General features: G+C 42.4%; 1 protein-coding gene across 21 annotated transcripts in view; it reads left to right on the top strand.

Annotated features, from left to right (window-relative positions):
* CTDSPL2 (CTD small phosphatase like 2) overlaps positions 1 to 25028 on the top strand; it is a 103248-nt gene that overhangs the window by 24563 nt on the left and 53657 nt on the right. For 15 of the 21 annotated variants that reach the window (XR_016218070.1, XR_016218073.1, XR_016218071.1 and 12 more), the window contains one exon: positions 7585 to 7794. Coding sequence is in view for 15 of the 21 variants with exons in the window: in XM_051822430.3 (XP_051678390.3) it covers positions 7609 to 7794 (186 nt within the window). In the remaining 6 variants the exon portion in view is untranslated. Of the gene's footprint in view, positions 1 to 7584; positions 7795 to 17136; positions 17382 to 20770; positions 20880 to 25028 lie in introns of those variants that run through there. The other 6 variants (XR_016218074.1, XM_070054116.2, XM_070054117.2 and 3 more) reach the window with 2 other exon arrangements.

The following is a 25028-nucleotide window of genomic DNA, read 5'->3' on the forward strand; positions in this document are numbered from 1 at the left end:
GAGAGAGATATTCTGCTGCTGCTTCACTCCCAAAATGCCTGCAACAGCTGGGGCTGGACCAGCTGGAAGCCAGGAATTCCACCTGGGTCTCCCACGTAGTTGGAACCAAAGCACTTGAGCCATCATCTGCTGCCTTCAAGATGAATTGGCAGGAAGTTGGATTGGAAATAGAATAGCTGGGACTGGCACTGCAATATGGGATGTGGTGTCCAAGAAGGGGCTTAACCTGCTAACCAGACTGAAGTTTTTGAGCTGTCACCTGCTGTCCCCCCATGATGTGCATTAGCAGGAAGCTGGAATTGGGAGCAGAGACAGGAATTGGATCCAGGTGCTTTTTTTAAAAAAAAAGATTTATTTTATTTATTTGAAGGATAGTGCTACAGAGAGAGGTAGAGACAGAGAGAGGTCATGCATGTGTTGGTTCACTCCCCAGATGGCAACAATGGCCAGAGCTGCGTCGATCCGAAACCAGGAGCCAGGAGCTTCTTCTGGGTCTCCCACGTGGGAGCAGGAGCCCAAGGATTTGGGCCATCTTCTGCTTTCCCAGACCATAGCAGAGAGCTGGATTGGAAGTGGAGCTGCCGGGACTGGAACCGGTGCCTGTATCTGATGCTGGCACTCCAGGCAATGTCTTTACCTGCTATGCCACAGTGCTGGCCCCCAAAGAAAGCTTTAACCAAGAGCCATACTGGCTGGCGCCGCGGCTCAACAGGCTAATCCTCCGCCTGTGGCGCTGGCACACCGGCGGGTTCTATTCCCGGTTGGGGCACTGGATTCTGTCCCGGTTGCTCCTCTTCCAGTCCAGCTCTCTGCTGTGGCCCGGGAAGGCAGTGGAGGATGGCCCAAGTGCTTGGGCCCTGCACCCACATGGGGAGACCAGGAGAAGCACCTGGCTCCTGGCTTTGGATCAGCGCGGTGCGCCGGCCACAACGTGCTGACCACAGCGGCCATTGGGGGGTGAACCAACAGAAAAGGAAGACCTTTCTCTCTGTCTCTCTCTCTCGTTGTCTAACTCTGCCTGTCCAAAAAAAAAAAAAAAAAGTACCATACGGCTACCCTTGAAACTTTTTGTTTTAATTTTAAAAGATTTATTTATTTATTTGAAAGAGTGACGGGGGGTGGGGGGAGAAAGAGGGGGAGAGAGAGAGAGAATCTTCCATCTTCCCAAATGGCTGCAATGGGCTGGGGTCAGGTTGAGGTCAGGAGCCAGGAGCTTCTTCAGAGTCTCCCATGTGGGTGGCAGGGGCCCACGGACTTGAACCATTTTCTGCTGCTTTAACATGTGCGTTAGCAGAGCACTGGATTGGAACTGGAACAGTTGGAGCTTGAACCAGCACCTATATGCGGTGCTGGCGCTGTAGGCCTTGGCTTAACCTGCTGTACCACAATGCTGACATGTGAATATTTGCAAATTTTGCTCAGTTGAGTTTAATAAGTTTTTGGTTAGAACTCATGTAATATATAATTTTTCTTTTTCTTTTGTTTTTTTGACCGGCAGAGTGGACAGTGAGAGAGAGAGACAGAGAGAAAGGTATTCCTTTTGCCGTTGGTTCACCCTCCAATGGCCGCCGTGGCCTGCGCGCTGTGGCCGGCACACCGTGCTGATCCGAAGCCAGGAGCCAGGTGCTCCTCCTGCTCTCCCATGGGGTGTAGGGCCCAAGCACTTGGGCCATCCTCCACTGCACTCTCGGGCCACAGCAGAGAGCTGGCCTAGAAGAGGGGCAACCGGGACAGAATCCAGCGCCCCAGCTGGGACTAGAACCTGGTGTGCCGGTGCCGCTAGGTGGAGGATTAGCCTATTATTATATTATATATTATTATATATTAATTAATATATTAATTAATACCAATATATTCTATAATATATATTAATATATAATATATGTAATGTAATTTCTGAAAAAAAGTTTAAAAAATTTTGGGGAGATACAGAGAGCTCCCATCCTTTGATTCATTCCGCACACCTGTGATGACTGGGACTGAACTGAGGACAGGCACCAGGAACTCAATCCAGATCAGTATTGTAGGTGGGAGGAACCCAAATACTTGAACAATCAGTGCTGCTTCCCAGAGTCTACATTAGCAGGAAACTGTAGTCCTGAGCTAGAGGCAGGGATCAAATCCTGGCACTTGATATGGAACATGGGCATCTTAATTGGTGTCTTAATCACATACCTGCCTCTACATTTAATATTGTCTTACGAAGTAATGAGCTTCATTTTTCCCTGAGCATTCAAGCAGATTTTAAATTGCTTTTCTTCAGGAATGTTACCTTAGGTATCTCTGCTTTGCTTGGGAAGTTGAATTATAAGAGTTTTTTCCCTCCCCAATTTTCGTGTTTTATAATCTTAGAAATAAATTATAAAGGGACATTTAACAAAATGGAAACTAGTGGTAGAGTGTAAGTATAAATTATGTAGTTTCATTAGTTATAATCTACAATTTAACAATTTTTTACTTTGAGTTGGTAAACATTTTAAAAATTAAAAATAATGCTGATGTGGAAGATTCAGTCTTTTGTACATTACTGATTGAAAACATTTTCTAGAAGGTAGCTTGTTGATATTTCTAGAGATATTACCAAATGTTAGAAATCTGAATAAATTCATTGCTAACAAACTGTCTTAATTAGAAATGTAGACTGAAATTTTTGTAGTTACTCATTTGAGGTAATACTACTAATATGGACAGTTTAATTTTTTAGCAGGCCTTTGGTTAAATAAATTATGAAATATTTATACATTGGCATATTATATAACCATTACTAGAGCTTCCATCCAGTAAAGTATTGAATGGATGGTGAGATTGGACATAAAGTTTGTCTCTTTGTCTCGTTCCTGATATTAGGAAGAGAACAATTACATTTTTTGTCATGTACGAAGTACTTTGGGTTTTTTTTTATGAGGTTGAGGAAGTTATTTTTTGTTATGTATTTTTTTATTATGAAAAAATGTTGGATTTGATCAGATACTTTTTCTGGGTGAATTGAAATGATATCAGGTGGATTTTTTTCCCTTTACTCGATAATGTGTATTATGTCGGGTTTCCTGTATTGAATTGCCCTGACATTTATCCCACTTGATCATGAAGTGTAATCTGTTTATTCTGCTGATATTTTGTTCAGGGTAGTTTCCTCTGTGTTTATAAGGAATATTGACCCATGGTTTTCTTATACTGCTTTTTAAAAAAGATTTATTTATTTTTTTGAAAGGCAGAATTACAGAGAGGGAGAGAGGGGCATATCTTCCATCTTCTGGTTCATTCCTCAAATGACTGCAGTGACAAGGGCTGAGCCAGGCTGAAGCCAGTACCCTGGAACTCTATCTGGGTCTCCCACTTGAGTAGCAAGGACTTTGACCATCTGCTGCTGCTTTTTCAGGCATGTAGCAGGGAGTTGAATCAGAAATGGAGCAACTGTTACACAACTTGTGCCCATATGGGATGCTGCAGATAGCAACTTTAACCCACTGTGCCAGGTTGCCAGCACCTCTTGTATTGTCTTTATCTCTGGTATCATGGTTAAGGCTTAGTGAGCTGGAAGGTGTTCCTCATCAATTTTTGGGAACATTTTGAGAATTGCTGTTCTTCAGTCATTAGGTAAAATACACTAGTAAATCCATTTAATGCTAGTCTTTTTGGAAAGATTTTTATTTAAAATTATTTTTTAAGATTTATTTATTTATTTGAAAGGCAGAGAGAGAGGAATCTTCCATCTGCTGGTTCACTCCCCAAATTGCTGCAATGGCCAGGCTGGGCTAGGCCAAAGCCAGGAGCTGGGAGCTTCCTTGCGGTCTCCCACATTGGTATAGAGGCCCAAGGACTTGGGCCATTTTCCCTGCTTTCCTAGGTGCATTAGCAGGGAGCCGGATTGGAAGTGGAGCAGTGCCCATATGGGGTTTTGATGCCTCAGGCAGAGACTTAGCCTGCTATGCAACAGTGCTGGCCCCTAAAATTCTTTTTAATTATTTATAAGGCCGAGTTATAGAGAGAGAAGGAGAGACAAAGATAACTTCCATCTGCTGGTTCACTCCCCAAATGGCTGGGGCTGGGCCAGGCTGAAGCCAGGAGCCGAGAGCTTCCTTTGGGTCTCCCATGTGGGTCCCTTCCATGTGGATCCAGGAGCCTAAGCACTTGGGCTAACTTCTCCTGATGTTGCATTAGCTGGAGCTGGATTGGAAGTGGAGTGGCCTGGACTCGAACTGGCATCCATGTCAGATACTGGCACTGCAGACAATGGCTTAACCTGATGTGCCACAATAATGGCCCCAGACTTTTTTCTTAAACTTTCCCAGAACTGTCTTCATTTTCTCCACACAGAGTGGTCTAGTATTTTGTATATATAATAGTATATAATATGACAAATGTCTATTATACTTGTTAAACTTTTTGCTTCTGAAGTGCAGAGATTATAATTTTCAGCCTTTTGTTTCCAATCTAATGGCAGGTGACCAGTAAGTATTTAAACTTTAATGAGCTGAACTACTAGTACTTTTTTTTTTTAAAGATTTATTTATTTATTTGAAAGGTAGAGTTACAGAGAGACATAGGCAGAGAGAAAAAGAAAAGTCTTCCATCTGCTGGTTCACTCCCCAGATGGCCGCATAATAATAATATAATAGTTTTTAAATTATTATTGTGTTTGGTAAGATTGGAATCTCTTGGAGCTGGCACTGTTGTCTGGCAGGTTAAGCCTTTCTGCAGTACTGCCATCCCTTATGGGCACTGGCTCGAGACCCAACTGCTCCACTTCCAATCCAGCTTCCTGTTAATGCATCTGGGAAAGCAGTAGAAAATGGTCCAAGTGCTTGGGTCCCTGTACCCAAGTGGGCTACCTGAATGAAGCTCCTAGCTCTTGGGTTGGGCCTGGCCCAGACCTGGCCATTGCAGCCATTTGGAGAGTGAACCAACAAATGGGAGAGCTCTCTGTATGTGTGTGTATCTCCCCCTCTCTCTAATTTTGACTTTCAAATAAATAAATCTATAAAAAAAAAAAAGATTGGAATCTCTCAAAATGATCCGCCCACTCTTGTGAAACTTGAGCAGCAGAGAGAAGAGAGAGAGGTAGAGAGACAGATAAATACCTGTCACAACCAGGGCTAGACTTCAGTTTCCTTTGGCAGAAGAAAAATCAAACCCATGCTATCCACTGTGGGATTCAAGTGTCATCTTTTTTTTTTTTTTTTTTTTAATCTTTAATCTGTTTTATTTATTTGAAAGGCAGAGTGACACAGAGAGAAAGAAATCTTCCATCTGTCAACTCCCAGATGACTGCAACAACTGAGGCTGGGCCAGGCCAGGATCCTGGATCTAAATCTGGATCTGCCACCTACATGGGGACAGACCCAAACCCTTGGGCCATCATCTGCTAACAAGCATCTTATTTAAAAACATTAAAAAAATTTACTTTCATTTTATTTGAAAAACAAAGATCTTCTGTTTGCTTGTTTATTCCCCAAATGTCTGCAACACCCAGAGTTGGGCCAGTCTCAAGCTGGGAGCACAGAACTCAATATGGGTGACAGGTACTTGACATCATCTGCTGCCTTTCATAATGTGCATCAGCTGGATGCTGGATCTGAAAGGGAGGAGCCAAGACTCAGATTAGCACTCTCATATGGGATGCAGGCCTTCTAGTTTGCAACTTAATCATTGTGCCAAACACCCACCTCAGGCTGGCACCCTAACCAATGTCTTAAACTGCTATGCTAACTCTTCTCCCTCTTTTTGATTGTTAGTGGAATCATGCTCATGGAATTAATTAAATTCATTGAATGATGATTTTTCCCATTGCGTTGTGATTTTCAGAAGGGCAAAATCCTTCCCTATCTTGTTTATTTTCTCTGTGTTTACCTAACCTGATGCCTGAGTGTGCTTAAGTGCTTCATAAATATTTGTGAAATAAGTTGTGATGTTGGTATAGGTGGAGGCAGCATAGTGTTGTGGAAAGAGCATGTATGCTCTTCTTCCACACTTTATAACATATGATATTTCAAAGGTTGTTGGGAACATAACTCATGGTAATTCAAAATATAAGGCATAATGCCTTTAACTTAAGTTCCTGAGGTGGGCATTTGACACAGTGGTTAAATTGCCCTTTGGAATGCCTGTATCCCGTATTGGAGTGCCTGGATTTGGATCCTGACTACCTCTGATTCCAGCTCCCTGCTGGTACCTACCCTGGGAAAACATCAAGTGATGGCATGCCACCCACTTGGGAGACCTAGATTGGGTTCCCAGCTCTTGACTTTGAAGTGGCTGATCCCTGGCTATTGGGGATGTTTCCTTCCCTTCCTTCCCTCCCTCCCTCCCTCCCTCCCTCCCTCCCATCCTCCCTTCGTCCCTTCCTCCTTTCCTCCTTTCCTTCCTTTTTCTTGAAGATCCATTGAGTTGTGTATCTGTGTAACAGCATATAACAGAGCAAGAGAGATGGAGAGACAGATATGTTCCTTTTGCTGATTCACTCCCTAAGTGGCCTTTATAGCAAGATCTCTGGGCCAAGCTGAAACCAGAAACTCCATCCTGGTCTCCCACATGGGTGGCACAGGCTAACTACTTGGGCCATCTTCTCGTCTTTACCAGGCACATTATCAGGAAGCTGGATAGGAAGCAGAGTGGCTGGAACTCCAACCTGCTTAACCCTCTGTGCCACTGTGCCTTGGCTCTTTATCTTTCAAATAAACATTTATAGAATCTGTACAAATCTTTTTTTTCCTTCAAGATTTTGTTTATTTATTTGAGGCAGAGTTACAGAGAGGCAGAGGAAGAGAGAGAGAGAGGTCTTCCATCCGATGGTTCACTACCCCATGACCGCAACGATTGGAGCTACGCTGATCCGGAGCCAGGAGCCAGGAGCCAGGAGCTTTTTTCGGGTCTTCCATGTGGGTGCAGGGGCCCAAACACTTGGGCCGTCTTCTGCTGCTTTCCCAGGCCACAGCAGAGAGCCAGATTGGAAGTGGAGCAGCCGGGACCTGAAACGGTGCCCTTATGGGATGCCATTGTTGTAGGCAGCAGCTTTACATGCTATGCCACAGTGCAGACCCCGCCTTTTTCCCGCCTTTTTTTTTTTTTTTTTTTTTTTTTAAAAGAATTAGTTCCTTTGCCGGCGCTGCGGCTCACTAGGCTAATCCTCCGCCTTGCGGCGCCGGCACACCGGGTTCTAGTCCCAGTCGGGGCGCCGGATTCTGTCCCGGTTGCCCCTCTTCCAGGCCAGCTCTCTGCTGTGGCCAGGGAGTGCAGTGGAGGATGGCCCAAGTGCTTGGGCCCTGCACTTTGTGGGAGACCAGGAGAAGCACCTGGCTCCTGGTTCCTGCCATCGGATCAGCGCGGTGCGCCGGCCGCGGTGCGCCGGCCGCAGCGCGCCGGCCGCGGCGGCCATTGGAGGGTGAACTAACGGCAAAAGGAAGACCTTTCTCTCTCTCTCTCTCTCTCTCTCTCTCACTCTCACTCACTGTCCACTCTGCCTGTCAAAAAAGAGTTAGTTCCTTGAAGACCTGGGTTTTTTTGTTTGTTTGTTTTTAATCAAGAGGTATTATATCAGCTGGACACATTTGAATTTTAATAATCTTTGTTATTTTTCTCTCACAGTTTTACATGTGGCACCCATAAAAAATGAGGCTGAGAACAAGGAAAACTTCTCAGCAATCAAATCAAATCCAAACCCAACGCACTGCCAGAGCAAAGAGGAAATACTCAGAGGTTGATGATAGCCTACCCTCAGGAGGAGAAAAACCACCCAAGAATGAAACTGGCTTGTTGTCTTCAATTAAAAAGTTCATTAAAGGAAGCACACCCAAGGTAATGGTTTTGTCCTGAAACTGTGTATCATTCAAAATGAAGTTTAGGTTTTCTGCGAGGATGCATAGATAATAAATTGCTATTGCTAGAATCTCTTTTTAAAGGAGATGTCTACATTTTGGTGTTACTTTACTTTGAAAAATATTACTTGAATATTCAAAATATTTAATGGTAGTTCAAGAATAACAATTATTCCACTGGACTAATCCATTTAGCCTTGTGTGTTTTCAGTATAGTGTTAACGGGGAACAAAATAAACTTTTCCGTTCTTTTACTTTATTTCATTATTCATTTCAAACAGCAGTTAATTATGTTTAATTATGGAGGTGATTTCTTTTGTCTATCTGAATTGTAACATTTGTACACTGAAAATATATTACATCATCAAAGAAGAAACAAAATTATTAAAAGAAATTGGAAACTGAACAAAAATCTTGTGCTTTAGAATTATGCCGTGGAGCAACTTGAGTGACCTTCATTTACCCCCAAGAGCCTCAGGAAGATAGCAAAATGGGACTAATGTACCAGTTGCTTGTCTGTATAAGAATTATTTTCAGATTAGATGATATAACAAGAAGAACAGTTTGAGAAACTTGAATGCACTCTGTAAATGTATTGTTATTATTCATTGTATGTACATTTAATTATGATGTATGTTTTTATTCTTTCTGGGGAAAATCATTTATATGATAAATTCCTCATTATAGTCTTAAGTGTATCATTTTGATAAGTAGAAAAAAGTCAGTGTTGATTTATTCCTAATGATGGATTCTATTTTAAAAGAATTAATTAAATCTAATTATTGTGAACTGTTGGCCAAAATTAAGAAATGTTCTGTGTTTGTGTAGGACTTTTTATATTTTATTTAATACTATAATTTCTTTTGTTAATTAATGAAAAATTTTGAGGGATAGAGAGAGAGAGACACGTGGATAGAGAAAGAGTGAGAGAGAGAGTAAGCAAGCAAGAGCTAGCTCCCATCTGCTGGTTCACTCTCCAGATGCCCACAAGTGGGAGCCAGGTTTCTGATACGGGTGGCAGGAATCCAGTCACTTAACCATCACCATTGCCTCCCAGAATCTGAACTAGCAGGAAGTTGGAGTAAGGAACTGGAGTTGGGAATTGAATCAGGTACTCAAATATGGGCTGTAGGTGTCTTTCTGTTTTTCTTTATAATTTTTATAAAAAGTTTACTTATTTTGTATTTATTTGAAAAAGAGAAACAGGGACAGAGACAAACAGATCTTCTGCCCTCTGGTTCGCTACCCAAATGCCCATAATTGAGCTGAGACAGACCTAAAAGGGGAGCTAGAAACTCAGTCTAGGTCTGCTAAGTAGGTGGTGGGGACCTAACTGCTGCTTCCCTGGGTGTGCATTTGTGGGAAGCCAGAATTGGAAGTGGAGCAGTACGCAACCCAGGTACTTTTTTTTTTTTTCCTTTTTAAAAACTATTAAAATACATCTTAGGATGTTATTCTTTATACTTTTTAAAGATTTATATATTTATTTGAAAGGCAGAGAGAGAGAGAGAGAAGTTTTCCATCCGCGGGTTCATTCCTCAGATTGCTGTAATGGCTGGAACTGTACCGATCTGGAGCTAGGAGCTTCCTCTGGGTCTCCCACGTTGGGGCAGGAGCCCATGGGCTTGGGACATCCTCTACTGCTTTCCCAGGACATAGCAGAGAGTTGGATTGGTAGTGGAGCACCCAGGATTCAAACTGGCGCCCACATGGGATGTCGGCACTGCAGGTAGCAGCCCCACTAGCCATGCCACAGTGCCAGTCAGAACCCAGGTACTCTATATGAGATGTGGGAACATGAAGCAGTGGACCTGGCTGTCAACTGATATCTTAGTAGCCAGACCAAATGCCCACTCTTCTTTTGTTAATTTTAAGTAAAGAATTTTTAAAAAGATTTATCTATTTATTATTTGAAAGGCAGAGTTACAGAGAGGGAGAGCCAAAGATCTTCCATTGGCTTGTTTACTCCCCAAATAGCCGCAACAGCTGGAGCTGGGCCAATCTGAAGCCAGGAGTCGGGTCTTCCATGTGGGTGTAGGGGCCCAAAGACTTGGGCCATTCTCCCATGCTTTTCCAGACGATTAGCAGGGAGCTGGATTGGAAGTGGAGCAGCCAGGACTCAAACCAGCGCCATAATGGGAAGAGAGGCAGAGAGAGAGAGAAAGGTCTTCTATCTGCCGGTTCATTCCCCAGTTGGCCATAACAGCTGGAGATAAGCTGATCCAAAGGCAGGGGCCAGGAGCTTTTTCTGGGTCTCCCATGTGGGTGAAGGGGCCTAAGGACTTGAGTCATCTTCTACTTTCTCAGGCCATAGCAGAGAGGTTGGTGGGAAGCAGAGTAGCTGGGTCCCGAACCAGCACCCATATGGGATGCTGGTACTGCAGGCAGAGGCTTTACCTGCTATGCCACAGCGCCGGCAGCTCTAATATTCTTATATAACAAAGATCAAATTCCTTCCATTAATATGAATTCTCAGCTTTGTATATTTCTGATGGGTTGTTAATCGGCTTCTTTTGGTGAGAAGCTTACTGTTTGTCAGCTCATTTTTCTGAATAGCCATATTGCTGTAAAGTGCTTCCTCCTAAATGTGTTATTTTACATGTGCAAGTGCAAATCTTTAGTCATGATTTAATCTATATACATATATTCTGTGAGTATATATCACCATCTTGGTCCCTTTTTTTGTTGTTGTTCATGAAAGATAATAACCAGAAATAAAAATAGGCTGTCCCTAGATCTTCATGTTTACTTCCTTTGACTTGGACTTTTTTCTGTTACTGTGGCTTTATATCATGTTACATTCTTTTTTCTCCTTCAGTAGTTAACTTCAACAAATTTTTGCTCATGTTTACTAAAACTCATTTTCTGTAGAATTTTTTGTCTTTTTTTTGAAGGGCAGAGTGTACAGTGAGAGAGAGAGAGAAAGGTCTTCCTTTTCCGTTGGTTCACTCCCCAATGGCTGCTGTGGCCGGCGCACCGCGCTTATCGGAAGCCAGGAGCCAGGTGCTTCTCCTGGTCTCCCATACGGGTGCAGGGCCCCTTGGGCCATCCTCCACTGCACTCCCGGGCCACAGCAGAGAGCTGGACTGGAATAAGAGCAGCTGGGACAGAATCCAGCACCCCAACTTGGACTAGAACCCAGTGTGCCAGCGCCGCAGGCAGAGGATTAGCCTATTGAGCCGCGGTGCCAGCTGAATTTTTTGTCATTTTTAACCAAAATCCAGGATTTTTCCTAGATTCCTGTTTACTGAACAGTGTTAAGTAGAAAAAAACCACAGGGGCTGTCACTATGGTGTAGCAGGTTAAAGCCATGGCCTGCAGCGTTGGCATCCTATATGGGGCTAGTTTGAATCCTAGATGTTCCACTTCTGATCTTTGTCCCTGCTAATGTGCCTGGAAAAGCAGCAGAAGATGGCCCAAGTCCTTGGCCCCCTTCACCCACGTTGGAGACCTGGAAGAAGCTCCTGGCTCCTAGCTGTGGCCTGGCCTAACCAGCAGATGAAAGATTGGTCTCTGTTTCTCCTACTCTCTAATTCTTTCTTTCAAATAAATGGAGAGGAAAAAAATAAAAGAAAAAGACCATAAAAAACTTGTTTGCAAACTAATGTTTTACTCATTCATTAATATTTTTGAGTAAGTGGCCGGTGCCACGGCTCACTTGGCTAATCCTCCATCTGCAACGCTGGCATCCCGGGTTCTAGTCCCAGTTGGGGCGCCGGATTCTGTCCCGGTTGCTCCTCTTCCAGTCCAGTTCTCTGCTGTGGCCTGGGAAGGCAGTGGTTGGGCCCTGCACTAGCATGGGAGACCAGGAGTAAGCACCTGGCTACTGGCTTCGGATCGGCGCAGCGCGCCAGCTGTAGCAGCCATTTAGGGGGTGAACCAACGGAAAAGGAAGACCTTTCTCTCTCTAACTCTGCCTGTCAAAAAAAAAAAATAAAATAAAAAAATATTTTTGAGTAAGGTTTTTCCTTCAGCTACAAATTTCTTTAATTTTATGCTATTCAATTTAGATTACTTTGTCATATTCTATAGATTATTGAAAATTGTATTTAAATGCCTTTCTGAATTCAACATATGCTTTTTTTGCCTAGTCTGTTGATTGTAAGTAAGTGGTTAGCTTTTCATGTGTTAGTTTTAATGAACTTAAACTAACTTCTGTTCAGTGTTGTTTTCTTATCTATGTTGTCATAAACCATCTTCCTGATAATACATCCTAAATTTGCGTTTAGTATGTATACAGTACTTAATTATGTATCTTAAATATAGTGTCATTGTCTTATTCAAAATTTGGTTGGGTGAGGATTTAACCTAGTGGTTAAGATGCCCACATCCCATACTGACTATGTGGCTCCTGTCTCCTGCTTCCCACCAGTAAGACCCTGGTAGACAGCAGTGATGGATCAAGTAATTGGATTTTTGCTACTCACATGGAAGACCTGTATTACATTCCCATCTCCAGTCTTCAGCCTTAACCAGGTCTCAGTTATTATAGGCATTTGGGAGGAACCAGTGGATGGGGACTCTGTCTCTCAAAAACAGAAACAAAAACACAAAACTTGGAACAGATGTTCACAGAAATTGCACTTGAATGCCTGTTAGGTGCTCAAATCCAGCATCTCTTTAAAACCATTTTTTGATATGTCATAGAAGAGAAAAACCAAGACTTAGTGAACATAGGGAAGACAGTATCAGTGATAACAACAATAACTTTCCCAGGTTAAAAAATAGCAATAAAAATAACAATAAACAGCAATACATGAACAGTTACTAAGTTACTGAGCAATAATTATGTACCAAACACTATTCTGTCTTAAGTGTAATATCTAATGTAAGCCTCACAATTTGTATGAGGTAGGTATTATCTCTATGTTGCAGACAAAGAAGGGTTAAGAAAGAGAGTAACTTGTACAAGATTACTTAGCTTTAAATGGGTAAGTTAGCCTGGTTTCAGAATCTTATTTATTTATTTATTTATTTATTTTTGACAGGCAGAGTGGACAGTGAGAAAGACAGAGAGAAAGATCTTCCTTTGCCGTTGGTTCACCTTCCAATGGCTGCCGCGGCCGGCGCACTGCGGCCGGCGCACCACGCTGATCCGATGGCAGGAGCCAGGTACTTTTCCTGGTCTCCTATGGGGTGCAGGGCCCAAGTACTTGGGCCATCCTCCACTGCACTCCCTGGCCACAGCAGAGAGCTGGCCTGGAAGAGGGGCAACCAGAACAGAATCCGGCATCCCGCCCGGGACTAGAACCCGGTGTGCGGGCGCCACAAGGTGGAGGATTAGCCTAGTGAGCCACGGCGCCAGCCTAGAATCTTTTTTTTTTTTTTTAAGATTTATTTTATTTTATTTGAAAGGCATAGTTACAGAGAGAGAGAGAGAAAGAGAAAGAGAAAGGTCTATCTTCAGTGTGCTGTTTTGCACCTTAAGTGGTGACAGTGGCAGGGGCTGAGCCACACTGAAGTCAGTAGTCTAGAGCTTCTTTCAGATCTCCCATGTGGGTGCAGGGGCCCAAGCACTTGAATCATCCTCCACTGCTTTCCCAGGTGCATTAGCAGGGAGCTGGATTGGAAGTGCAGCAGCTGGGACTCGAATGTGCACCCAAATGAATGCCTGTGTTGCAGGTGGCAGCTTAACTGATTATGCCACAGCAGTGGCCCCAGAGATTATTATACTCTTAAGCACTGTGTACTACTTCATCTCCAATAAGTGATAGTGCTAGGATTTAAACCCAGGTATCTTTGATACTTGGATTCTTTATTCTTCAGCATTCTGTCTCAATGTAGCTAGGTATTGTCTTTATAATAAATCTCTAGTCTGAAAATTATTCTTGATGCCAGAAAATAGTGTTGAGTGTTCCCATACTGCTCAATTTGTCATTTATTTATTGTCTGTGTTAGTTCAAAACTTGAAGCTTGTTTTTTTTTAATCAAAAAAAAAAAAACCTTTCCCCTAATATTTTTTTTGCATGTATCATCATCTGTTGTCTTTAGTGTTTTGAATTAGTTGATGGACTACTTCTCTTATTTTTACAAGTGTTGTTTTCAAACCCAGCACTGTGGCATAGTGGGTAAAGCCACTGCCTGCAGAAATGGCATCCCATATGGGTGCTGGGTTTTTTTTGTTGTTGTTTTGTTTTTTTTTTTTTGACAGGCAGAGTGGACAGTGAGAGAGAGAGACAGAGAGAAAGGTCTTCCTTTGCCGTTGGTTCACCTTCCAATGGCCGCCGCGGCCGGTGCACCGCGCTGATCCGATGGCAGGAGCCAGGATCCAGGTGCTTTTCCTGGTCTCCCATGGGGTGCAGGGCCCAAGCACCTGGGCCATCCTCCACTGTACTCCCTGGCCACAGCAGAGAGCTGGCCTGGAAGAGGGGCAACCGGGACAGAATCCGGCGCCCCAACCGGGACTAGAACCCGGTGTGCCGGCGCTGCTAGGCGGAGGATTAGCCTAGTGAGCCGCGGCGCCGGCCCAGGGTGCTGGTTTGAGTCCTGGCTGCTCCACTTCCATTCCAGCTCCCTGCTAATGTGCCTGGGAAAGCAGTGGAAGATGGCCCAAGTCCTTGGGCCCCTGCACCCACATGGGCAACCTGGAGGAAGATCCAGGAGCCTGGCTTTAGATCAGCCCAACTCCAGCCGTTGCAACCATTTGGGGAGTGAACCAACTGATGGAAGACCTCTCTTTTTTTTTTCTCTCTCTCTGCCTCTGTCTACCTCTCTGTAACTCTGCCTTTCAAATAAATCAGTAAATCAACAAAACAAAACACCCTCCCTATGCTGCCAGCTTCGTTTCTTTGGTACCTGACTCTTTTTGAAGGGTTTTTCTGGAGTTGCATATGCCTGAAACTGAAATGTTTAAACAAACTTAATTGCTTTCTCTTTTAAGCTGTGGTCCTTTCTAAGGTATCTGACATTGCCTTCGTGCCTGGTTCATGAATCTGACTCTTAGAAATTTTCTTGCCTGCTTTGTGTGTTGTGTTTTTTTTTTTTTTTGACAGAGTGGACAGTGAGAGAGAGAGATAAAGGTCTTCCTTTTCCATTGGTTCACTCCCCAATGGCCGCTGCGGCCAGCGCACTGCGGTTATCGGAAGCCAGGAGCCAGGTGCTTCTCCTGGTCTCCCTTGTGGGTGCAGGGCCCAAGGACCTGGGTCATCCTCCACTGCACTCCCGGGCCACAGCAGAGAGCTGGCCTGGAAGAGGGGCAAGCGGGACAGAATCCGGTGCCCCAACCGGGACTAGAACCCCGTGTTCCGGCGCTGCAGGCGGAGGATTAGCCTATTGAGTCTCTGTGCCGGCCTGTTGTGTTCTTTTACTGTTGAACTTTCTAGGACTATATATGCCTAATGGTGTTCTTGGTACTTTCTCATTTTAAATGGTTATTTTTAAAGGTGGGATTTTTTTGGTTGTTTATTTTGAAAGGCAGAGGGAGGCAGGTAGGCAGAGACAGATCCTTCCTTCATCCTGCCCATTTGCTTCCCAGATGCCTGCAGTAGTTAGGGCAAGGTCAGTCTGGAACCAGAAGCCTGAAACTGGATCCAGGTCTCCCAAGTGGGTGGCAAGGACCCAAGTACTTGAGCCATCACCTGTTACCTCTCAGGGTGTACATTAACAAGAAACTGGAATCAAAAGCAGACCCAGGACTTCAACCTAAGCATTCTGACCTGGAATGTAGGAATCACAGGTAGCATTTCAACAGTGGCTTATACCACCAGTCATTTTTAATCTATATTCTAGTCCTAACTGCCATATAAATTATCCATGAGAATATTAATGTAATCTAAACATAAGTTGCTCATTTATGGATATAAAGAAATGTGTGTTTAGCTTATAGGGCTACTGCAATGAAATATTTCATGTAGGTGCCTTATAGAATAGACAGTGTGTTGTTTTTTTCAGTTTTGGAGTCTGTAAATTCCAGATCAAGGTGTTGGCAGATTTGATTTCTTCAGATGCCTCTCTCCTTGATGTGTGGATGGCCACCTTCTTGCAGTATCCCTCAGATGGTCTGATATTTGTCACATTGCTTTAGGAACCTCCCTAAAATACCTCTTTTAACTTGGTTATTTCTTAAAGGCCTTATCCTCAAATATGGTCACATTCTGAAGTAGTTAGGGTTAGGGCTTCAGTATATGCATTTGGGGCAGGGGCATAATTCAACATATAGTAGGATAAATGACATCTTCTTTCTGTTTCAAATCCAGATTTTCTGATTGAAAGACTTAATGCTTTGAAATTGTCAGAATCATTTAAGAACCATTCATGAATTGTTCATGTATATTCTTTCTGCTTTTAACACAGTGAGCTTTCTTTCTTTTTATAAGATTTATTTATTTGAAAGGCAGAAAGGGAGGGAGAGAGGTAGAGATATAGATAGATATTGTCTATCTGGTGGTTCTCTCTCCAGATGACCCCAGTGGCCGTGGTGGGGCCTGGCCAAAGGCAGGAGCCAAAAGCCTCATCCGGGTCTCCCATGTGAGTGGCAGGGGCCCAAGCACTTGGCTATCTTCTGCTGCTTTCCCAGGTACATTAGCAGAGAGCCGGATCAGAAGTGAAGCTTTTAACACAGTGTGCTTTCTTTTTATAAGATTTATTTATTTGAAAGGCAGACTAAACAAGTTCTTATGTCGGATGCTGGCATTGCAGGCAGTGGCTTAACCTGCTGCGCCACACCTCCAGCTCCTTGATATTTCTATATATTTGAGGTGAAGGCCTACAGAGTTTTTTTTTTTTTTTTTAAAGATTTTTTTTTTTTTTTTATTCGAGAAGTAGAGTTAAACACAGTGAGAGGGAGAGACCGAGAGAAAGGTCTTCCTTCCGTTAGTTCACCCCCCAAATGACTGAATAACCGGAGCTGTGCCGATCTGAAGCCAGGAGCCAGGTGCTTCTTCCTGGACTCCCATGCCGGTGCAGGGGCCCAAGGACTTGAGCCATCTTCTGCTGCTTTCCCAGGCCACGGCAGAGAGCTGGATCAGAAGTGGAGCAGTCGGGACTAGAACCTGGCGCCCATGTGGGATGCCAGCACTGCAGGCAGAGGATTAACCTGTGCCATGGTGCTGGCCCCAGAACCTGCATAGGTGTTTTATTTAAGAATTTTCTCTATAACAAACCTTTTCCTCTATTCTTACCTAAATACTGTTCTGCTATCATAGTTAAGTGCCGTCAATTTTCTAAATGGGTATAAATCTAATTAATACTGAAGGATCTTTAACATAAAATTAGTGTTTTTAGGTCTTTTAACTATGATCCATAGAAAGAAATACTATATTAATATATATGGAATACAACATAACCTTTTTTTAAAAAAATTATTTTTATTTATTTGAAATAGTTACAGAGAGAAGGAGAGATAAAGAGATCTTCCATCTGCTGGTTCATTCCCTAAATGGTCACAACGGAAGCCAGGAGCCCGGAACTTCATTTGGGTTTCCACGTGGGTGCAGGGAACCATGCATTTGGGCCATCTTCTGCTGCTTTCCCAGGCACATTAGCAGGGAGCTGGATTGGAAGTGGAGCAGCTGGGTTCTAACTGGCACTCATATGGGATGCTGGCATTGCAGGCAGTGGCTTAACCCGGTAAGCCACAACACTGGCCCCAAAACTTAACCTTGATATGTGTGATATACTTTGATGTTTTTCTTTTCTATTGTTTCTTCTTTTATTTTTGAAATGTTTTGTGCTTTTTATGAGAACTTAAAATTTTTTTTTCATTTTAAAATTTTATTTGAAAAGCAGAGAGGCAGAGATTTTTCATCTACTGGTTCACTCCCCAGATACTGGGAATACCAGCACCAGCCCTAAGCCAGAAGGCTGAAGTTCATTCTTGGTCTCCTGTGGGGGTGGCAAGGACCCACATACTTGAGCCCTTACTGCCTCCCGGGGTGGGCATTAGCAGGAAGCTGGAATTGGAAATAGAGGTGGAGCTTAAAACTCAGGCACTACAATATGGGATGTGGGTGCAGCAAGTACTGTCTTTTTTTTTTTTTAAGCTCTATTTATTTACTTGAAAGAGTTAGAGAGAGGCAGAGGCAAAAAGAGAGAGAGAGAGAGAAAGAGAGATATTGATCCTCCATCTGCTGGTTTACTCACCAAATGGCCTCAATGGCTGGCGTTGAGCTGATCCAAAGCCAGGATCCAGGGAGCTTCTGGTTCTCTGACATGGGTGCAGGAGCCCAAGGACTTGGGCTATCTTCCACTGCTTTCCCAGGCCACAGCAAAGAGCTGGATTGGAAGTGGAGCAGTGAATACTCAAACTAGTATCCATATGGGATGCTGGCCCCGAAGGCAATGGCTTTACCTGCTAGGCCACAACATCAGCCCCACAAGAACTATCTTAACTGCTGTACCAAATGCCCACCCTTCTTCCTTTACAGGTTTATCTTAATACTTTGATTTCATGATCCACTGATGAATTGTGTCCCCTGGTTTGAAAAATAGAGGAAAATTTTGTTCTAAATTTTTAACCTCTGTATTGCCAGATTTCATAGTTTTATCTGAGAATCTTCTTTTTCCCTATGAAAGTTAAATCTCAGTTCCTATAAATAAGTCTCTGTAGCTGTTTTCTTGAACAGCTGGTTTAGTGCAGTAAATTTATTTACATTTTAAATTTATTATTATATACCTATTTTATAGTGTATTGTGTATTATATGATGAAAAATAAGCCTATACTGGTTGGAATTAATGAGAAGACAACTATTTTTGATACTTTCTCATATTTTGTCTTGCTTTCTGTCACTGTTTCCCTATACATACTCCTACATGCATGCATTTATTTATATATATATTTGTTTGTGTTCTGAACTTTGTGCACCGAGCATCCAAATCTTGGTTTCTAATTGTTATTCTTCACTAAAAGGAGCTGAGATTCTTGAAGAAATGTCTCATTCTAAAGCTTGGGTGGTAGTAGATAATAATGTCTAGAACAAGAATAATCCATGAGACTATAGCAAATACATATATAAATAATCAGGGTTCAGTGTTTTTGGTTCATTGGGTTAAGGTACTGTTTGGGACCCTGGCATCCTATGTCACAGTGCCAATTCCATATTGCCTGCTCTTCTGATCAGACTTCCTGCTAATTTGCCTGGGAAAGCAGTGGAAATTGGCTCTAGTATGTGGGCCCTGGCTGCCCACATGAGAGACCTGGATGGAGTTTCAGGCTCTTGGCCTCAGCCTGGCTGTGCCTCTGCTGTTGCGGCCGTTTGGGGAGTGAACCTATGGGTGGAAGATCTCTTTTTTACTCTGTCTGTCCCTTTCTGTTACTATACCTTTCAAATTAATATATACAGTCTTTTAAAAAATCAGAGAGAAGGAAGGGTTTATCCTACCCCCAATATGGATATCCAGTTAATCATATAGCATTTGCTAGAGACTTCCCTGTCCACATTCGATTGATACCTTCTTTGAAAACCAAAAGGCTATATATGTGGATCTTTTTCCGAAAATATTCTATTCCATTGACATATATGTCTATCTTTATAACTGTACTGCACTTTTTATTACTGTAGTTTTTATAGTGAGTCTTCAGATGAGATAGAATAAGTTCTGTAGTTTAGGTTTTTTCAAGTTTATTATTTTAGATCCTTTATAGTTTCAAATGTGTTTTAGAATTAGATTGTGTATTTCTTCAAAAGATCCTTTTGGGATTATAATAGAGCTTTTATTGAAATGTAGATTATTTAGTGAGAATGGACATCTTGATTCAGCCAATATTCATGATCATGAAATATCTTTACTAATATAGGTGTTAATTTATCACAGTAATATAGAAGTCTTAGCTTTCATTACTTTTATTCCTAGATATTTGATATTTTATGGTACTTTTTTAAATAGTATAAATTGAAAATTTTTGATGAAAGATTTATTTATTCATGTATTTGAAAAGCAGAGAGAAGGAGAAACAGATATTTTCCATCTGCTGGTTCACTCCCCAAATACTTAGAACAGCCAAGACCAAAGCCAGGGGCCAGCAACTTCATGTGGGTCTTCCAGGTGGTTGGCAAGAACCCAAGTACCTTGCCCATCATCTGCTACCTCCCAAGTACATTATCAAGAAGCTGGATCAGAAGTGGAGGTGGCACTCTGACATTGGATATGAGCATCCTAAGTGGTAGCACAGCCTCTGTGTCACAGTGTGTGCACTTAAAAGTTTTACTTTCTAATTGTTGCTGATATATAGAAATAGTTTATTTTTTTTTTCTATATTGACCTGATATGTGAAGTTGGTGAATTTACTTGATAGTTCTAATCTTTTGGAATATTTCATATTCCATTCATCATATATAGGATTTTATACATAAATAAGCATGTCGTGTGCTAGAGATTTTACTTCCCTTTTCTGCGCTCTAGACCCTGTCTTTGTTTTTCTTCACTTATTGCATTAGTTCATACCTGTAATGCAATGGTTAGTTTAAGTGGTGAGAGAAACACTCTTGCCTTGTTGCTTATCTTAGGAGATAAGTGTTTGTTTCATTAGGTAGGATGTTAGATAAATGTTTCTCAGTTATGATTTGAAGAAGTCTCTTACTAGTTTGTAAAAAAGTTTTTATCTTTTTGTTGAGTTTTGTCAAATGCTTTTCTACTTCTTTTGAGGTGTTCTTCATATTTTCCTCTATATTTTAATGTGGAAAAGTACAGACTTTTTTTTTTAATGGAAAAACAATAATTTGTGTTGTTGGAGTTGATTGGCTGTTTCATGTTTTTTGTTTCTTGAAGGTTTTTGGTGTTTAGTTGTCTTGATTTGGAAATCAGGACTGTCCTGGTATTGTAAAACAAGTTGGACTTTTTTTGCGTGTTGAAAGCCATCATATTTTATTTTCTTTGTTATTTTAAATGTTATTCCATTTTTAACTGAGATGAAAGCTTTGCTGCCAAATGTTCGATAATGTTTGCCCTTTATAAATGAATTGTTTTGCCTTGTTCTATTTATTTTTATTTTTATTTTTTTATTTTTTTGACAGGCAGAGTGGACAGTGAGAGAGAGAGAGAGAGAGAAAGGTCTTCCTTTGCCGTTGGTTCACCCTCCAATGGCCGCCGCGGCCAGCGCACCACGTTGATCAGAAGGCAGGAGCCAGGTACTTATCCTGGTCTCCCATGGGGTGCAGGGCCCAAGCACTTGGGCCATCTTCCACTGTCTTCCCGGGCCACAGCAGAGAGCTGGCCTGGAAGAGGGCAACCGGGACAGAATCTGGTGCCCCGACCGGGACTAGAACCCAGTGTGCCGGCGCCACTAGGCGGAGGATTAGCCTGTTGAGCTGTGGCGCCGGCCGCCTTGTTCTCCAAAGGGTTTTTTTTCCTTTCAATTCTGTTAAGTTTAGAATTAGAACATATCTTGATGTTGGTTTTTCTGGATTGATAGCTTTAGGAAAATAATGTTCTCTTTTATTATGTAATTTCAAATATTTTTTATTTGGGGTTGAAGAAATGTTGATCAAAAGATGGAAAAACAATCCTATTGGGGGTGGGGGGGGACACCAGGCAAAAACTCTTTAACAGGGGCCGGCATTGTGGCATAGCAGGTTTAGCCTCCACCTGCAATGCTGGCATCCCTAATGAGCACAGGTTCCAGTCCTGGCTGCTCCACTTATGATCCAGCTCCCTGCTGATTTGCCTAGGAAAGCAGCAGAGGATGGCCTAAATGCTTGGGTCCCTGCTCTGATGTATGAGACCCAGAAGAAGCTCCTGACTTCTACCTGGTACAGCTCCAGCTGTTGTGATTTGGGGAGTGAACCAGCAGACAGAAGATCTCTCTCTCTGTCGCTCTCTCTCTCTCTCTGTAACCCTCAAATAAATAAAATAAATCTTTATTTAATAAAAGATTCTGTACAAATATTTGTTCAAAGAAAATGCATGAAGGATAAACAGGCCCTGAGAAGATGCTCAGTGCCATCAGTTATTATGAAAATGCATATCAAAACCTCAATGAGATAGATGTCTCTCGCATTTACTAGGATGGCTGTAACCAAAATTTCATTTAGGTAGGAGGATTAAGTTCCAGAGATCTGTTATGCAGCATGGTATCTATAGTTGACATGTTATAATTAAAAAATTTCTGAGAGTAGATTTTTCAAATTCAAAAAAATATTTTTGTTTAAATTTTCTGGTATTCTGTTGCTGTGCTTTTGCTTTGATTTCATTCTTCTATTTTTTGTCTGCTGTATATTCTGTTTATCTTCAGTGTTTATTATGCTTTTCAGTTTCTTTTTATTCATTTAAAATATTTTCCTCCAATTTACCTTCTGTGTAACTTTTTTGTTTTTTATACATGCCAAGAAATGCATATAAGTGTAGATAAATAAATTTTTGGTTATCTGATAACACTCAACCAACACTCAAACTATGTATCACTCACTCTCTCTCTCTTTTTAAGATTTATTTATTTATTTGAAAGAGAGTTACAGAGAGGCAGAGGCAGAGAGAGAAGTCTTCCATTTGCTGGTTCACTCCCCAATTGGCCGGAAAGGCCGGAGCTGTGCCCATCTGAAGCCAGGAGCTAGGAGGTTCTGCCAGGTCTCCCATATACTGCTTTTCCAGGCCATAGCAGAGAGCTGTGTGGGAAGCAGAGCAGCTGGGACTCAAACCGGTGCTCATATGGGATACCGGCACAGCAGGCGGTGGCTTTACCAGCTAAGCCACAGTGTCAGCCTCTATGTATCTCTTAAATGCATAATCACTTCTAGTCTAGTCATCTGAAATTATTTTTATTTCTATTTTTTTTAAGATGTATTTATTTGAAAGTCAGATTTATACAGAGAGAGAGGTCTTCTATCCTCTGGTTCACTTGCCAACTGGCTGCAACAGCTGGAGGTGCGCCTATCTGAAGCTAGGAGTCAGGAGCTTCCTCTGGGTCTTGCCATGCAAGTGCAGAGGCGGCTTTACTCTTTAGGCCACTGCTCTGGCCCCTATTTCTGATTTTTTTAGTGCTGTTCATGATTTCTGAGTTTTTCTAACTCTGATATGTATCTCATCATTTTCTTAGTATCTTTGGGCTATAATTTTGATCTAATTTTCTATGTATATTTTTTTGATAGTCTCTGTTATCAGTAAATGTGTTATTCTGCTCTATGTGTTTCATCATAGTAATTTTGTGGGGTCGGTGCTGTGGCGTAGTGGGCAAAGCTGCCGCCTGCAGTGCCGGCATCCTGTATGGGCACCGGTTCTAGTCCAGCTGCTCCTCTTACAATCCAGCTCTCTGCTGTGGCCTGGGAAAGCAGTACAAGATGGCCCAAGTCCTTGGGCCCTTGCACCTGCATGGGAGACCTGGGAGAAGCACCTGGCTCTTGGCTTGGATCGGCACAGCTCCGGCCGTTGCAGCCAATTGGGGAGTGAACCAGTGGATGGAAGACAACTCTCTCTCTGCCTCTCCTCTCTCTGTGTAACTCTGACTTTCAAATAAGTAAATAAATCTTTTAAAAAAAGAATTGTAAGCATTTTAAAAAATAATAAGTTTGTATAGGATTTGACTTTTTTTTAGATTTATTTATTTATTTGGAAGTCAGAGACAGAGACAGAGAGACAGAGATCTTGCATCTACTGGTTCACTCCCCAGATGGCTACAAAGGCCAGGGTTGGGCTGGACCAAAGACAGAACCAGGAACGTCTTCCTGGTCTCCTATGTGGATGGCAGAGACCCGAACACTTGGACAATCTTCTGCTGCTTTTCCAAGGCCATTTTTAGGGAGCTAGATTGAAAGTGGAGCAACCGGAATATGAACTGGTGCCCATATGGGGTGCTGGCATCACAGGTGGCAGCGGCTTTACCTGCTATGCCGCAACACCTATACTTTTGGTTGCTAATTCCCCTCCCCCCCTTTTTTTTTTGACAGGCATAGTGGATAGTGAGAGAGAGAGACAGAGAGAAAGGTCTTCCTTTTTGCCATTGGTTCACCCTCCAATGGCCACCATGGCTGGCGCGCTGCGGCCGGCGCACCGCGCTGATCTGAAGGCAGGAGCCAGGTGCTTCTCCTGGTCTCCCATGGGGTGCAGGGCCTAGCACTTGGGCCATCCTCCACTGCCTTCCCTGGCCACAGCAGAGAGCTGGCCTGGAAGAGGGGCAACTGGGAAAGAATCCGGTGCCCCGACTGGGACTAGAACCCGGTATGCTGGCGCCGCTAGGTGGAGGATTAGCCTATTGAGCTGCGGCGCCGGCCTTGGTTGCTAATTTCTATTGCAGAATTATAGAAGGGTCTATATAGTTCAGGGTATTTTTTCCAAACTAGTTTTTTTTTAATAGCATTAAAAAAATAGTAATTTTCTTTAGTTATCCCTACCTAAATTTATCTGGAACTTCATTCTTTCCCCTCTGTTGTAGCTGTTGTCGATTTTGATTCCTCTCCTAACACTTCTTTCTCAGTGTGGAGTTCTGTTCTAGAAAGGAAGCCATAGTTGTCCAATTTCGAGAGTTCATTAGAGCAAACATGGACCCATTTTGTTATTTGATAGGGCAGCAACTCCTCTTCCCCTGTTTGATTTGCTCTTCTCAAATTTGCTTGCCTTGCTTTCTGATGATTACCTACCTGATAGGTATTTTGAGATTCTCTTGTTCTAAAATGTGTTCTAAGATCTGCCTTCTTTCATAACTTTGCTTTCTTCAGTCTTGTTTATGGGTATTTAGGTATTATGCCTTTGGTTATTCCTCATCTGCTTGCAGTTTGGAATTTGTGGGAAAAACCTTGTCTCCTAATTCTGTTGTCAATGTTGCTCTTGTTTTTTTTTGTTGTCTCTTTAGTACTGTATCTATTTTACTTGATGATTCAGAGATTTGAAAATACTACCTTGGGATAGAAGTTGCGGCATAGCAGGTAACTGCTGCTGCCACCCTCATTGGAGACTCAGAGATCCAGGCTCCTGGCTTCAGCCTGGCTTACTCCTGGTCATTGTGGCCATTTGGGGAGTGAATCATTGGATGGAAGATCTGTTTCTGTGTCTCTGCCTCTTTTTCTGTGTAACTCTTCCTTTCAAATAAATAAATATTAAACAAACAAAAAAACAAAAACTGAATGCTCCTAGGATTTTCTGCTTAACAGCTTATCTTAAAGACAACTTTGAAAATTACAAATTCCAGAGAAGACATTGTAGCTTCTTAGATTTAGTGAAACAACCTATACAGTAATGTAAAAATCTTTTTTCTCCTAGTTTTTCTAAAAATTATAACCATGTCCAGAAACTGTCTCCAGATTATGCCCAGGTGTACATCACTTAATGACAGTAAAAGTTTTGAGAAA

Source organism: Oryctolagus cuniculus, chromosome 12 (genome assembly GCF_051225735.1).
Source record: "Oryctolagus cuniculus isolate XC-2025 breed Fujian yellow rabbit chromosome 12, ASM5122573v1, whole genome shotgun sequence".
NCBI classification, from domain to species: domain Eukaryota; kingdom Metazoa; phylum Chordata; class Mammalia; order Lagomorpha; family Leporidae; genus Oryctolagus; species Oryctolagus cuniculus.